We start from the raw sequence: 16,192 nt of genomic DNA, 5'->3' as shown, positions 1-16,192 counted from the left end.
TTCTGCCAACTCACTTCAAAGAATAATGGGAAAAAATTACAGAAATGCAACATTTGACTTGCTGACACAGGTTTGATTTTAATCACTTAAAGCAGAACAACGTTTTGATCTCAAGTCACTAATGATGATGGACTAATCTTCAGAAGAGCAAAAAGGTGGTGTTGATTTGCTTGCAAACAACAGATTTTTATATTGCCTCTCTATTTCATTAGTCTGGTTATATTTTAGTTTTCTGATAGTGCCTATTTTATAAACAATCATTAATCTTGATACTGCCAATTACCCATAAACATTTTACAAATTAAACTCATCTTCTACCAAAAACTTTGTACAGGAGTATGTGCAGACCTTTGACTTATCCTAAATTCATATATTCTAAAATAAGTACTTACTGGTATAGAAATCTGTGACCTTGGGATTGACCTCAAGTTCATTTAAACACCATTCGTTTTTGTTTTGCTTTGTTTCTTGCCTTAATCTTTGTGTTACATTCTGATTTCATGACGTTAATTATTTGATAATGCTTAACAGCTAACAGAGCTACGTATTCTGCTGGAGAAAATTGCCAGATATAAGTCAACATCAATCTTTTCAATTACAGAGTATGACAGAACATTGGTTATGAAAGCCATTGCTGGAGAAATAATGTCTTCTCTAAATTAGTCTTTAGGTGATTTAATAGCTGAGAAATTCTTCTAAGCATCTGGTGAATTTATATGTGATACTGTGGGAATCAGTGGCACAATGGCAGAGCACAGGAGATTCTGAGCTCCAGGACAGGACGGAGAAATGTGGTTTTGTGCACTCCTGTGTGTGTGTATCCCTAGCTTCCAGCGCAGTGCTAGCAAAAACGTAAGTGCTCAGTGTGTGTTAGCTATATTACACAGTAGGCTTATTACACTTAATAAGTACTTGTTGAATGTGAAGGTCATTTAAAAAAGAGCAGAAAGGCCTTAATAATGACTATAAGTTGCTGTTGCCTGAAATTCCTTTCTGTGCCGGACTGCATGGGAAGTACTAAGAATACCCAGAAGAACTTAATGTTATACAAGCTCATTTAACAATATATAGAAACAATATAATGATAGATACCTTGTAACAAGGGCAGTGTTACATAAGCCATTTTGTATTTCAGTTTTTGTAGCAGTCAGTCAGCTACCAGCTCCTCACTTCCAGTAAGTGGATATCTCCATCAATTTCCAGTGTGTCAATATTGCTAAGCTCTTTAAATCTGTGTTTATACTCCAGGCTGTGTACACCATTTACTGCAATCTTGAATTCTCTAACATCACAGTAAATTATCATCTGGAAGAAAAGTACACACAACATTAGTGGTTCCCCTTGGTTTAAAATAGATTGTTTCTCCATATTCATAGTGTCAAAAAGCAAACCATTTGGTTCACTTTATACACAGAGAAGTTCTCCCAGCCTGCTGCTAATAGCTCCCCTTCTGTGATTTCTAAGACCCTAATCTAAAATGTGTCTGGTAGTGGCACCATCTGTCTTGTCCCATGCAGGGGAGTGACTCAACATGCTTGGAATCTCACACTGTCCAGGCCTGGCTGGCCTTCCTCTCCCCCGCACTCTCTTCTGCAGCAGTCCAGCCCCTGGGGAAGTGGAAAGTTGCCCCTCGTCACCAAGGTTTGGAACTGCAGCGAAGGAAGAAAACTGCTGATGTCTTAAATGTCATTCATGGAGGAGCTGACTCCAACTAATAGGCTGGGTACCAAGGGACTTGGATTCTGACTTTTCTGCCTCAAACTCTAGGATCTTTGACAAGTCAGACAATATGAAATTTCAGTTTAGGGTACTTGCTAGGGATTGCACAGCCGCTTGGTGACCCTGATTTCAATTCCATCTCAGCACATCTTGGCTCCTATTTTTCAAGAGTTCTTCAAAGTTCAGTGTGATTCTATGGAGTAATTAGCATTCTGAGAGACTCAGTTCAGATTTGTCAGTGGCATTAGCCTTCAAAGTTGTCCAGTGAAAAACAAACTGTTCTTTTAAATCACTTTTACACCTAAACCTCTTATTTCTGATACCACTTTCCCACTGCCAGTCTGGCCACAATTCTACCACGTTTTCCACCCACACGGAAAGGCCAGTTGGGTGAGCCTGTGCTGTGCTCCCGTGCTTCTGGCCTCTGTATCAGGGTTTCAGAAGAGCAGAGGGGAGCAGCGCAGCCTTGCTGCTGACCTGGCTGCCTCCTGAGGCGAGACTAAGGCACAAAATCGGGATCTGCAGAGAGAAGCAAACTGAGTCTCTTGGTTCTTTCAATAGGACTTGTGGAAATGGCTGCTGGGGGGAACTAGGAAAGGGGAAATTCCATGATAACACAGCTGACAGAAATGAAGGCTCTAGGACTACATGGAGAACTGGGGAAAATGTCCATAATCAGATTCTTTTCCCACAATAATGGTGGAAATCCCAATAATAAAACATTTCACAAAATCTGAAGAGAACATAAACAGCCTCATGCTCAGAAGGGAAAATAAGTAGCCTCGGATGCACTGGAAAAAGACAATTTGTTAGTCAATTAGTCAAATATTAGTCAATATTTTATGCCAAAGCATTACAAATGGAAAAGAAAGGGCTTGCAGCCAGGTAAACACACTATTGCAAAACAGAGAAGAAAAGTAAATACCATTCAAAATTAAGACCCCCAGAGCCTAGAAGAATGGAACAAAAATCCCTCACAACCACCAGATGTTACAGAATAGCTGGTAACATGAATTTTTATTAAAAGAAGAGCTCACGAAACCACAAAACTGAAAGATACTTTTTTAAAAGGCTGTAGTTGAATCAAGAAATGCATTTGAAATGGCAAGGCACAGAAGATACTGTTTAAAATCAAAGTAGTGGCATAATGGGAAGATCAGAGAATCTCAGTGTATTTAAGAGGCAGGAGTTTGAAGCAATTGGAAAAAATCTATCACTACAGAAAACTGACAACAGTGCTCCTACACAGGATAACTACTGTTCCCAAAGTAGAAAACTAACAAAAGGAAAAATGATTATCTAAAAGGATTTATTTCCCTTTATAATTGTAATACAGGAGCTCCAAATGGGGCTCAGTTCAAGAAACAAGTTATATCACTGGTTTCCCGTCAGCAACCACAAAGTTCAACTTCACCTCTTCTGTCCCTCCATGAACCCCAAGTCACCCTTTCTACTCTGACTCCTGCCAGTCAACAAAACCTTGTGCTGCCCTTCCCACCTCCATTATCCCCTAAATCTGGAAAACCCAATTTTACCTTCAACCTCCCACATCATTCTGAATTATAAACCAATATCCACAACTTCCAGGGAACCTTCTATGATTAGCTCACATGCATGTTACTCCACATACCAGGGCACAGCATTAAGACTGGAACTTACAAATAAGTATAATAGTCAAACACCCAAGTTCTACATAGCTTTGATGTCCATGCTATTTTTTTTTTTTTAATTGAAGGGTAGTTGACACACAGTATTACATTAGTTTCAGGTGTACAACACAGTGATTCAACATTTATATACATGTTAATTCTAGGTACCAGCTATCACCAAACCAAGTTGTTACAATATTTTGACTATATTCCTTATGCTATACATTGCATCCCGGTTACTTACTTATTTTACAATCGGAAGTGTGTACTTTTTTTTGTTGTGAGGGCATCTCATATTTATTGATAAAATGGTTGTTAACAACAATAAAATTCTGTATAGGGGAGTCAATGCTCAATGCACAATTATTAATCCACCCCAAGCCTAATTTTCATCAGTCTCCAATCTTCTGAAGCATAACAAACAAGTTCTTACATGGAGAACAAATTCTTACATAGTGAATAAGTTACATGGTGAACACTACAAGGGCAGTCATCACAGAAACTTTTGGTTTTGCTCATGCATTATGAACTATAAACAGTTCAAATATGAATACTCATTTGATTTTTATACTTGCTTTATATGTGGATACCACATTTCTCTATTATTATTTTTAATAAAATGCTGAAGTGGTAGGTAGATACAAGATAAAGGTAGAAAACATAGTTTAGTGTTGTAAGAGAGCAAATGTAGATGATCAGGTGTGTGCCTGTAGACTATGTGTTAATCCAAGCTAGACAAGGGCAATAAAACATTCACATATGCAGAAGATTTCTCTCAGAACAGGGGTGGTGAGGCTCTAAGCCTCACCTCTGTTGATCCCCAATTTCTCACCTGATGGCCCCCCTGCGACTGTGCCTGTCTTAGGTTGTTCCTCCCTTGAGGAATCTTACCCATCTCTGGCTAACCAGTCATCTTCCGGGGCCATACAGGGAAATGTTAAGTTGGTAAGTGAGAGAGAAGCCTTATTGTTTGAAAAGATTAGCATTTTACTTCTTTGCATATTTATGCCCTGTGGCTTCTATGCCCAGCATTTGTCTTGAGGTATCTTTACCACTTGGAAGAATTACGGTAAATTTGATATGTGGCACGAATTCTATTTAAGGGTTGTAATTAGGAAGGAAGAAGAAAAGCTATAGAAGTAGCAGGCGGAAGAAAACATGGGAAGATTGATTATTTCTTTGACATATCTTCTTGTAGAGTAACTTCAGCATGTATAGGTTTTAAACTACTAATTAAATTGTGCACACACATTAACATAATAGGTGTATAGTTACATAACCAAAGCATACCTGTAATTACCAGCCATCTCCAGTGAAACCAAGAAAACCAGTTAGGCACCTTAGGCATTTGTGAAAACTTATCTATGATATGGTGGATATTGTCCAACTGAGCTTGAACAGTCTGAGAGAAATCAGACAAATTAAAACAACCCATTCCTGGGGACTGTTCACATCCCATATGTTCTTTTAACAGTAAATAGTCTGCAGTTGTAAGATTTTGGAGCGCTACAATTTGCACTTCTCCTAATTCTTGTTTGAGTTCCAACAGTATAGATCCAGTCAAATTTGTTGTTTTACTGTATGCACAGGCCAGCTTAGATATCTCCTTCTTCATTCCCATGGCAAGTCCAGGACCTGGTGGGATGAGTGCATCTACACCTGTAGCAGTGCGTAGATCTTTGTTGCGGTTTTTTTATGATCATCTTCTGGCATGAGTCTTCCAGAGAGTACTGATGTTGGAAGTTCTTTTTCATATCATATCTTAGTTCATTTTCAGGGTAGCCAAATTAGGCTTTGATCCTCTGTATAAACACAAACAGACCCTTTGCCTACACTTTTATATGCACTTTATACCCTTGTGTAGGACTCATTGGAGGTCTCCAAACAGGAACTGCCTTTTTTTTTTGGTATCATTAATCTACACTTACATGACGAATATTATGTTTACTAGGCTCTCCCCTATACCAGGACCCCCCTATAAACCCCTTTACAGTCACTGTCCATCAGCATAGCAAATGTTGTAGAATCACTACTTGCCTTCTCTGTGTTGTACAGCCCTCCCCTTTCTCCCATCCCCCCATGCATGCTAATCTTAATACCCCCCTTCTTCTCCCCCCCCTTACCCCTCCCTACCCACCCATCCTCCCCAGTCCCTTTCCCTTTCGTACCTGTTAGTCCATTCTTGAGTTCTGTGATTCTGCTGCTGTTTTGTTCCTTCAGTTTTTCCTTTGTTCTTATATTCCACAGATGAGTGAAATCATTTGGTATTTCTCTTTCTCTGCTTGGCTTGTTTCACTGAGCATAATACCCTCCAGCTCCATCCATGTTGCTGCAAATGGTAGGATTTGCCCTTTTCTTATGGCTGAGTAGTATTCCACTGTGTATCTGTACCACATCTTCTTTATCCATTCATCTATCAATGGACATTTAGGTTGCTTCCAATTCTTGGCTATTGTAAATAGTGCTGTGATAAACATAGGGGTGCATTGGTCTTTCTCATACTTGATTGCTGCATTCTTAGGGTAAATTCCTAGGAGTGCAATTCCTGGGTCAAATGGTAAGTCTATTTGGAGCATTTTGATGTACCTCCATACTGCTTTCCACAATGGTTGAACTAATTTACATTCCCACCAGCAGTGTAGGAGGGTTCCCCTTACTCCACAGCCTCGCAAACATTTCTTGTTGTTTGTCTTTTGGATGGCAGCCATCCTTACTGGTGTGAGGTGATACCTCATTGTAGTTTTAATTTGCATTTCTCTGATAATTAGCGATGTGGAGCATCTTTTCATGTGCCTGTTGGCCATCTGTATTTCTGTTTTGGAGAACTGTCTGTTCAGTTCCTCTGCCCATTTTTTAATTGGGTTATTAGTTTTTTGTTGAGGCGTGTGAGCTCTTTATATATTCTGGACGTCAAGCCTTTATCGGATGTGTAATTTTCAAATATATTCTCCCATACTGTAGGGTTCCTTTTTGTTCTATTGATGGTGTCTTTTGCTGTACAGAAGCTTTTCAGCTTAATATAGCCCCACTTGTTCATTTTTGCTGTTGTTTTCCTTGCCTGGGGAGATATGTTCAAGAAGAGGTCACTCATATTTATGTCTAAGAGGTTTTTGCCTATGTTTTCTTCCAAGAGTTTAATGGTTTAATGACTTACATTCAGGTCTTTGATCCATTTTGAGTTTACTTTTGTATATGGGGTTAGACAATGATCCAGTTTCATTCTCCTACATGTAGCTGTCCAGTTTTGCCAGCGCCATCTGTTGAAGAGACTGTCATTTCACCATTGTATGTCCATGGCTCCTTTATCAAATATTAATTGACCATATATGTCTGGGTTAATGTCTGGATTCTCTAGTCTGTTCCATTGGTCTGTGGCTCTGTTCTTGTGCCAGTACAAAATTGTCTTGATTACTATGGCTTTATAGTAGAGCTTGAAGTTGGGGAGTGAGATCCCCCCCACTTTATTCTTCTTTCTCAGGATTGCTTTGGCTATTCGGGGTCTTTGGTGTTTCCATATGAATTTTTGAATTATTTGTTCCAGTTCATTGAAGAATGTTGCTGGTAGTTTCATAGGGATTGCATCAAATCTGTATATTGCTTTGGGCAGGATGGCCATTTTGACGATATTAATTCTTCCTAGCCACGAGCATGGGATGAGTTTCCATCTGTTAGTGTCCCCTTTAATTTCTCTTAAGAGTGACTTGTAGTTTTCAGAGTATAAGTCTTTCACTTCCTTGGTTAGGTTTATTCCTAGGTATTTTATTTTTTTTGATGCAATTGTGAATGGAGTTGTTTTCCTGATTTCTCTTTCTGTTGGTTGTTAGTGTATAGGAAAGCCACAGATTTCTGTGTGTTGATTTTGTATCCTGCAACTTTGCTGTAATCCGATATCAGTTCTAGTAGTTTTGGGGTGGAGTCTTTAGGGTTTTTTATGTACAGTATCATGTCATCTGCAAATAGTGACAGTTTAACTTCTTCTTTACCAATCTGGATTCCTTGTATGTTTTTGTTTTGTCTGATTGCTGTGGCTAGGACCTCCAGTACTATGTTAAATAACAGTGGGGAGAGTGGGCATCCCTGTCTAGTTCCCGATCTCAGAGGAAATGCTTTCAGCTTCTCGCTGTTCAATATAATGTTGGCTGTGGGTTTATCATAGATGGCCTTTATTATGTTGAAGTACTTGCCCTCTATTCCCATTTTGCTGAGAGTTTTTATCATGAATGGATGTTGAACTTTGTCAAATGCTTTTTCAGCATCTATGGAGATGATCATGTGGTTTTTGTCTTTCTTTTTGTTGATGTGGTGGATGATGTTGATGGACTTTCGAATGTTGTACCATCCTTGCATCCCTGGGATGAATCCCACTTGGTCATGGTGTATGATCCTTTTGATGTATTTTTGAATTCGGTTTGCTAATATTTTGTTGAGTATTTTTGCATCTGTGTTCATCAGGGATATTGGTCTGTAGTTTTCTTTTTTGGTGGGGTCTTTGCCTGGTTTTGGTATTAGGGTGATGTTAGCTTCATAGAATGAGTTTGGGAGTATCCTCTCCTCCTCTATTTTTTGGAAAACTTTAAGGAGAATGGGTGTTATGTCTTCCCTGTATGTCTGATAAAATTCCGAGGCAAATCCATCTGGCCCAGGGGTTTTGTTCTTTGGTAGTTTTTTGATTACCGCTTCAGTTTCGTTGCTGGTAATTGGTCTGTTTAGATTTTCTGTTTCTTTCTGGGTCAGTCTTGGAAGGTTGTATTTTTCTAGGAAGTTGTCCATTTCTCCTAGGTTTCCCAGCTTGTTAGCATATAGGTTTTCATAGTATTCTCCAATAATTCTTTGCATTTCCGTGGGGTCCGTCGTGATTTTTCCTTTCTCGTTTCTGATACTGTTGATTTGTGTTGACTCTCTTTTCTTCTTAATAAGTCTGGCTAGAGGCTTATCTATTTTGTTTATTTTCTCAAAGAACCAGCTCTTGGTTTCATTGATTTTTGCTATTGTTTTATTCTTCTCAATTTTATTTATTTCTTCTCTGATCTTTATTATGTCCCTCCTTCTGCTGACCTTAGGCCTCATTTGTTCTTCTTTTTCCAGTTTCGAAAATTGTGACATTAGACCATTCATTTGGGATTGTTCTTCCTTTTTAAAATATGCTTGGATTGCTATATACTTTCCTCTTAAGACTGCTTTTGCTGCGTCCCACAGAAGTTGGGGCTTAGTGTTGTTGTTGCCATTTGTTTCCATATATTGCTGGAACTCCATTTTGATTTGTTCATTGATCCATTGATTATTTAGGAGCGTGTTGTTAAGCCTCCATGTGTTTGTGAGCCTTTTTGCTTTCTTTGTACAGTTTATTTCTAGTTTTATGCCTTTGTGGTCTGAAAAGTTGGTTGGTAGGATTTCAATCTTGGAATTTAGTACTGAGGCTCTTTTTGTGGCCTAGTATGTGGTCTATTCTGGAGAATGTTCCATGTGCACTTGAGAAGAATGTATATCCTGTTGCTTTTGGATGTAGAGTTCTATAGATGTCTTTTAGGTCCATCTGCTCTACTGTGTTGTTCAGTGCTTCCGTGTCCTTACTTATTTTCTGCCCGGTGGATCTATCCTTTGGGGTGAGTGGTGTGTTGAAGTCTCCTAGAATGAATGCATTGCAGTCCATTTCTCCCTTTACTTCTGTTAGTATTTGTTTCACATATGCTGGTGCTCCTGTGTTGGGTGCATATATATTTAGAATGGTTATATCCTCTTGTTGGACTGAGCCCTTTATCATTATGTAGTGTCCTTTATCTCTTGTTACTTTCTTTGTTTTGAAGTCTATTTTGTCTGATATTAGTACTGCAACCCCTGCTTTCTTCTCGCTATTGTTTGCCTGAAATATGTTTTTCCACCCCTTGACTTTTAGTCTGTACATGTCTTTGGGTTTGAGGTGAGTTTCTTGTAAGCAGCATATAGATGGGTCTTGCTTTCTTTTCCATTCTATTACTCTGTGTCTTTTGATTGGTGCATTCAGTCCATTAACATTTAGGGTGACTATTGAAAGATATGTACTTATTGCCATTGCAGGCTTTATATTTGTGGTTACCAAAGGTTCAAGGTTAGCCTCTTTAGTATCTTACTGCCTAACTTAGCTCGCTTATTGAGCTGTTATATACACTGTCTGGAGATTCTTTTCTTCTCTCCCTTCTTATTCCTCCTCCTTGATTCTTCATATGTTGGGTGTTTTGTTCTGTGCTCTTTCTAGGAGTGCTCCCATCTAGAGCAGTCCTGTAAGATGTCCTGTAGAGGTGGTTTGTGGGAAGCAAATTCCCTCAGCTTTTGTTTGTCTGGGAATTGTTTAATCCCACCGTCATATTTGAATAATAGTCGTGCTGGATACAGTATCCTTGGTTCAAGGCCCTTCTTTTTCATTGCATTTAATATATCATGCCATTCTCTTCTGCCCTGTAGGGTTTCTGTCGAGAAGTCTGATGTTAGCCTGATGGGTTTTCCTTTATAGGTGACCTTTTTCTCTCTAGCTGCCTTTAAAACTCTTTCCTTGTCCTTGATCTTTGCCATTTTAATTATTATGTGTCTTGGTGTTGTCCTCCTTGGATTCTTTCTGTTGGGAGTTCTGTGTATTTCCGTGGTCTGTTCAATTATTTCCTCCCCCAGATTGGGGAAGTTTTCAGCAATTATTTCTTCCAAGATACTTTCCATCCCTTTTCCTCTCTCTTCTTCTTCTGGGACCCCTATAATACGGATATTATTCCTTTTGGATTGGTCACACAGTTCTCTTAACATTGTTTCATTCCTGGAGATCCTTTTGTCTCTCTCTATGTCAGCTTCTATGCGTTCCTGTTCTCTGGTTTCAATTCCATCAATGGCCTTTTGCATTCCATCCATTCTGCTTATAAACCCTTCCAGAGTTTGTTTCATTTCTGCGATCTCCTTTCTGACATCTTTGATCTCCCTCCGGACTTCATCCCATATCTCTTGAGTATTTCTCTGCATCTCTGTCAGCATGTTTATGATTCTTATTTTGAATTCTTTGTCAGGAAGACTGGTTAGGTCTGTCTCCTCTGGTGTTGTCTCTGTGATCTTTGTCTGCCTGTAGTTTTTTGCCTTTTCGTGTTGATAGGAATAGTTTGCAGAGCTGGGACGAGTGACGGCTGGAAGAACGTCCCTTCTTGTTGGTTTGTGGCCCTCCTCTCCTGGGAGAACAGCGACCTCTAGTGGCTGGTGCTGGGCAGCTGCGCGCAGACAGGGCTTCTGATTCCTGCCCGGCTGCTATGGAGTTTATCTCTGCTGTTGCTGTGGGCGTGGCCTGGCTCAGGCTGCTGCTCCAAAATGGTGGGAGTTGTGTTGGAAGGGGAGCGGCCTGTAGGCTATCTATCTCCGTAAGGGGCCTCCGCGCTCCCTGCAGCCCAGGGGATTAGCGTGCCCAGAGATCCCCGGATTCTCTACCTCTGGATTAAGTGTCCCACCCTGTCCCTTTAAGACTTCCAAAAAGCACCCGCCAAAACAAAACAACGACCAAAAAAAAAAAATTTTTTTAATGAAAAAAATAAAAATAAAAAATGGCCGATTGTTTGTCTTTCTTCTCCGGCGCCAGCCTCAGGCATCTGCTCACAGGTCTTGCTGCCCTGTTTCACTAGTATTGGGATGCCTATCCCTTTAAGACTTCCAAAAAGCGCTTGCCAAAACAAAACAGAAAAAAAAAAAATGGCCGCTCGCTTTTCTTATGTCCTCTGGCGCCCAGCCTCCAGTGCCTGCTCACTGTTCTTGCTGCCCTGTTTTCCTAGTATCGAGGGCCCTGCACTCTGGCCCGGATGGCTGGGGCTGGGTGTTCGGCAGCCCTGGGCTCTGTCTCCCTCCCGCTCTGCCTACTCTTCTCCCGCCGGGAGCTGGGGGGAGGGGCGCTCAGGTCCCACCGGGCCGGGGCTTGTATCTTGTCCCCTTTAAGAGGCACTGGGTTCTCGCAGGTGTGGATGTGGTCTGGATGTTGTCCTGTGTCCTCTGGTCTTTATTCTAGGAAGAGTTGTCTTTGTTATATTTTCATAGATATATGTGGTTTTGGGAGGAGATTTCTGCTGCTCTACTCACGCCGCCATCTTGGCTCCAATCCCTGATGTCCATGCTTTTAACAGCTAGTTTTTATTAGTCCTTGAGAACTAAAATGGGCCAGCTCATGTGACAGTTTAAAATGCAGAAGTGTGACCTAAAATCAATAATCCTAAATAACTATGTGAGGCAGTGTCACCTAAGCTGGTGAGTGAACCTAGCCAACCACCCAGCATCCACATGTCAGGGAAACTTCATTCTCCGCTCAGCGTCACAGAAACATTTTGGGAAAGATTATATTGCAATAGTTGTTTATCATATGAATCTCTCCATAATCCCAATATATCATAAAACTAGGGACTCATGACTACATCATGCCTTCAAGTTCCAAATATCTAAGCACACTTTCCTTGAGGTCTAACTCTTTCGAAGAACAGACTGCCACCTGAAGCTGTGTATAACCAAGGTGGGGTATGATGGACAGTGCAGTCAGTTTCCTGGTTCCTATATACTCATGTTCACCTAGGATTAACATGTTACTCCAGTTCTGAGACTAGAACCTTAACTAATAGGGCCTACACAGTAATTTTCAATATAACAACAAATGTCAAATAATTCCAATGCAAATGTGATATTCTACTGGCTTTAACATTTGTATTAACTGTGTAAAGGGGGGCATTCAAAATAAAAACACCAAAAAAACCAAAACCAACATAATCTCCACATACTAAATCTTGATTTAAATGGACCATTTATCCTACTCCCACTTTCAGGATTCTTTTTCCTGTCCCATTTTCAAAAATGATCTCACCTCAAAGTACATCCTTGGACTAAATGGGAAATATGTAATATTTCTCTCTTCTTCTCCCCAGGCATCCTGAAGAAAAGAATTTCTTACAAATGCTTTAATATTCAGGCGTGGATTCAAGTGGAGAGCAATCTCCTTTGTTTTTCCAGACATTAGATCAACACTAAAGCTTTTGAGAGAAAAAAAAACAAATAAGAGAGAGTAGCACAGTTTCTACAATTTTAACAGTCAGAATTGAACTCTGATTATAACTACACAAAACATAGCACATAAAAGGAATTCAGATGAAGGTGAAATCTTAAACTCTTGAGTTAGCAGTCCATTGATAAAACTATGTTACTTCCAAAATAAAAATACAAAAACTTTTAAATCAATGTTGAAGCTACAGATATGGTTGAGAAGAAAATGAAGAATTAGAGCAAATAAACCAAATGATTACTTCCAGCTGTGCGAATATGGGATTCTTTCAAGCAAGTATTCTAATATCTACATGTTTTTTCTTAAGAGTGTACTGATAGCTAGGTAACAGCTCTAATTTCAAGCTTTCGTAAGTCTGAACATCTCTGGAGAAGGTTACTAAAGCAGAAATTTCTAAGTCAAATGACAAGGGGCCCTAACAAGTTACCTGCTCTCACAGGGCTGTCCTGGAGTTCTACAAGGCAAGGGCACGCCAAGAACAAAATGCCACCCTTCGTGTGGCCATAAAAAGCTGAGGGCAGAACATTAGAATTTAGTGCTGGTTATGCTACTGGCTGGTCTTGCGTTTATACTCTCACCTTTCAAATAAGGCTTATGACACAAGGCCTACTTAAATTTCACAAGGCTGTTATGGGGCATAATGCAATAAGGGACACATGTGGAAAGCATGCACACTATTATTAATGGAAACTAATGATACTGACCCTTTGGCATTTGTATTCACTTCTCCTTTAATGACGACAGTTTGCCCAGGGCCCATTGAGGAGTTCAATCTCCTAACAAATGGCAGAGTCTGAAAAGAAACCACAGTCAGCACAGGGAAGCCTGCAGAAAGAGATCTCATAAAGGAGCTGCCCAAAGACACTGGCGAAGGCTTAAAGTCCATGACTCTGTAAACCCCATGAAGGCCCGAACTACATCTGCCTTGGTCTCAGGTGGGCCTCCATTGCACGGGGCTCCCAGCAGACACTTCAGGAGGGCGTTTAGACGACGACATGAGTGGACATGGAGTGGAACCCAGTATCCTCTGTATGAGTGAAATGCATTCTGAGAAAGCCACTGTGCTTGGGGTGTGAAGTATGCTCCGTATACTGCCTAGAGGGGAAGCAGCCTGGACAGGAGGGGGTAAGGAAACATTTCAGGCTCAGCCCTTATGCCTGGATGACTGGTATCTGTCCAGGGACAGCATATAAATACAAAGTGGCTGTTCTGGGCTCCTACTAAGGGTAGAGGTTACACATGCCAGCTAATTAAAACTTAACTCGTTATATAGAATTAAGAAAACTTTTAGCTCTTCAAACCTCTGACAAATAAATGGTAGGCAGTATTTTGGCTCAAGTCAAAGTGTGATTGGCAGTCGAATCTTTGCTCTTGGTGTAGACAGTGCTGGGGACAATTTTAGGCATGTCTCCTCTATTACTAGGCTATAGGGAAACAGTTCTACAATAAGGCAGGGAATGAAGGAAGCTGTCTTTCAAAGGTTAAACTACTCACTTTCCTCAGCAGTTTTATAAAATGTCCCACATTATAACCAAGGCAAAAATACTTACCAACTGTGACATGCCAGACTTCTGTACCTATTGAAAGAGAAAGACACAATGAGGATGCCTGAAAGCAAAGACTGCATCATGCTTGTCAGCAGCTGGCTCTCACTGGCTGTACGGATGGACCTGGGGGCAGTGGTGTTTGCTCCGCCCTGGGCTGCCCACAGGCTGTGGGCTTTCTGGAGTGGATGGAGCTGAGAAGGGCCACTTGGGGTTGGGACACAGTCCAATAGTCCTGCTCATCTGAATTCTATCTTCCACTATTAGTTAATTTTTGACAAGATCACACATAAGCTTCAAACATGATTGACTCAGTCTGTCCAGGGTGCCCCCAGAATGCTGAGAATACATGCCATCTATGAGGTACTGAGATGCCTCAGATCTCAGTGCACTGAGATCAGTCAGCCCTCACTTCCCCCAACAACAGCTATAAAACCTGTGCTTAAACTGCTCTTGTTCCCACAGAGGAGAGAGCAGGTGAGGAAGTTCATTTGCCAGTGCAATGATGGCGTTCAGTCCCTCCAAACACCTCAGCACAGCACTATTCAGAGTTAAGAGCAAGAGGGTCCTTTTTACTAAGAATGGTGGGTGGTGGTCAGATAGACACACTGATGGTTTAAGCATTGCACAGTTACAATGTCTGGCACCACACAAGTAAATGCCTCATTTTCAAATGATTACTTCCAGCCTATTAATATTAAAAGCTTAATTTAAAAAACTCAGCCTGCCTGCCACCTGATTTACATGGCAGCTAAAAGAACACTTTTAAACTGGTAATTAAAAGATTTAATACTTACATTTTCTCCACTTACCTCTGTCAGTTCCAGAGTAGATGCTTGGGTACTTCTTACATCCTGAAGAATAAAATATTAAAATCCACCAGAATTCCAAATATAAGCAGCTTACCCATCAAAAAGAGCTATAAATGGTACTAAATGAAAATTCGCTGGACCATTATACTCCCAAAATGCACTTAACGTTAGGGTCCTTTCCCCTATCAAACTGGAAAACAAAGAGAATGACTACATCAGAGTGACTTCAGGGCTAATGTCATAAAGGAGGTGAGCAAACAGCTGAAAGCACAGTTGCTGACAGTGTCAACTGTTTAATCTTTGGCAGGCAAGTCAGTAGTGTCAGTCAACTTAAAATGCCAACACCCTTTGACTCAAGACGCTCCACTTCTAAGAGACTATCTTAGAGAAATGCTCCACTGTACTCCTATGTCAAGGAAATACCCCTTATGTACCCAAAAAGGGGTTTGTTTGTTATTGTTTGGGTTTTTTTTGTTAAAAATAAAGTCCTGGTCAATAAACAGCATCCCAATAGTCTGAAAGATTAATTTCCTAGAAATTAATACACTAATGAGAAAGTTACATTATTTTTATCTTAATAGAAGATACTAATGAGAGCTATTTCATCATCACCATTTCATCAGAAAACATCATCAAAGATGACCCAAAGTCATGGATGGGCACTCACCGAGCTGAAGCTAAAACCAACTGAGTGAATATTCACTTTGCCATAAATACCCAGCGTGTCTATCTTCTCTGGGCTAATCCTGTGGCCATAGAGCAGTGTATGTTTTCCATTTACAGCCACCTGGACAGACAGAAGACACAACCATACAGCAACAAGTTTAAAAAGAATGATAACACAAGCACTCAAGGACCAGAGAAGGGAGGGATGAACGGGGTTTAGGAGATTTAGGGGAGATATTCTGGTGGCAGTGGTGTCTGCGGGACAGAGTCTGTGCCTGAGATGGGAGAGCCAGTCTGCTCTGAGGTTCTCCAGGCTGGAGGGAGGGCAGGCGCACATGCCTCCAGGGCCAGATCCTGCCTCACCAATGGGCACTAGCGTCAAAATGCTCCACTAAAGCCATGGGTACTGCTTACTACCCCTAGGATTTCTAAGATCCCCTCTGGGTTTAAACTCTTGATCCTAAAGAATATTTGTGACAGGACCAGATTTTACAAAATGCTTCTGAGCTCTACCTTCTACCATAGGTTTCCCCATCTCTGTTAGTCCCAGGTTCCCCCACAAATGGGTCATGGTGGTTATAATTTACTGTCCCATAATTGATCTAACACCGTGCCAGTTCAGAACTAAGCTCAGCCCATATTTGTGGGAGAAATAGGATCTAATAAAATGATCTGGCTGCCCTGGACCTGCATTCTGGCACAGCAACATTGGTGGGAGACAGTAGCTGTGCCCCACCTCACATTTAGCTACCTGCCTGGCCCCTT

General features: G+C 40.8%; 2 protein-coding genes across 6 annotated transcripts in view; one reads left to right on the top strand and one right to left on the bottom strand.

Annotated features, from left to right (window-relative positions):
• HEATR1 (HEAT repeat containing 1) overlaps positions 1–1,975 on the top strand; it is a 54,582-nt gene extending 52,607 nt beyond the window's left edge. The window contains exon 45 of the mRNA XM_036919323.2: positions 1,518–1,975. Coding sequence (XP_036775218.2) covers positions 1,518–1,525 — 8 coding nt within the window. The 3' untranslated portion in view covers positions 1,526–1,975. The remainder of the gene's footprint in view (positions 1–1,517) is intronic.
• Positions 53–16,192, bottom strand: part of LGALS8 (galectin 8) — a 57,659-nt gene continuing 41,519 nt past the window's right edge. For 4 of the 5 annotated variants that reach the window (XM_057505748.1, XM_057505749.1, XM_057505747.1 and 1 more), the window contains 6 exons: positions 15,429–15,548; positions 14,747–14,803; positions 13,956–13,982; positions 13,110–13,198; positions 12,211–12,376; positions 53–1,305 (listed from right to left, as the gene is read on the bottom strand). In XM_057505748.1, the coding sequence (XP_057361731.1) occupies positions 1,156–1,305; positions 12,211–12,376; positions 13,110–13,198; positions 13,956–13,982; positions 14,747–14,803; positions 15,429–15,548 (609 nt within the window). In that variant the 3' untranslated portion in view covers positions 53–1,155. The remainder of the gene's footprint in view (positions 1,306–12,210; positions 12,377–13,109; positions 13,199–13,955; positions 13,983–14,746; positions 14,804–15,428; positions 15,549–16,192) is intronic. The other variant, XM_036919328.2, reaches the window with a different exon arrangement.

The sequence above is a fragment of the Manis pentadactyla genome, chromosome 8 (genome assembly GCF_030020395.1).
Source record: "Manis pentadactyla isolate mManPen7 chromosome 8, mManPen7.hap1, whole genome shotgun sequence".
Lineage (NCBI taxonomy): Eukaryota > Metazoa > Chordata > Mammalia > Pholidota > Manidae > Manis > Manis pentadactyla.
Note: the sequence above shows the minus strand (reverse complement) of the source record. Positions and strands in the feature narration are given on the sequence as shown.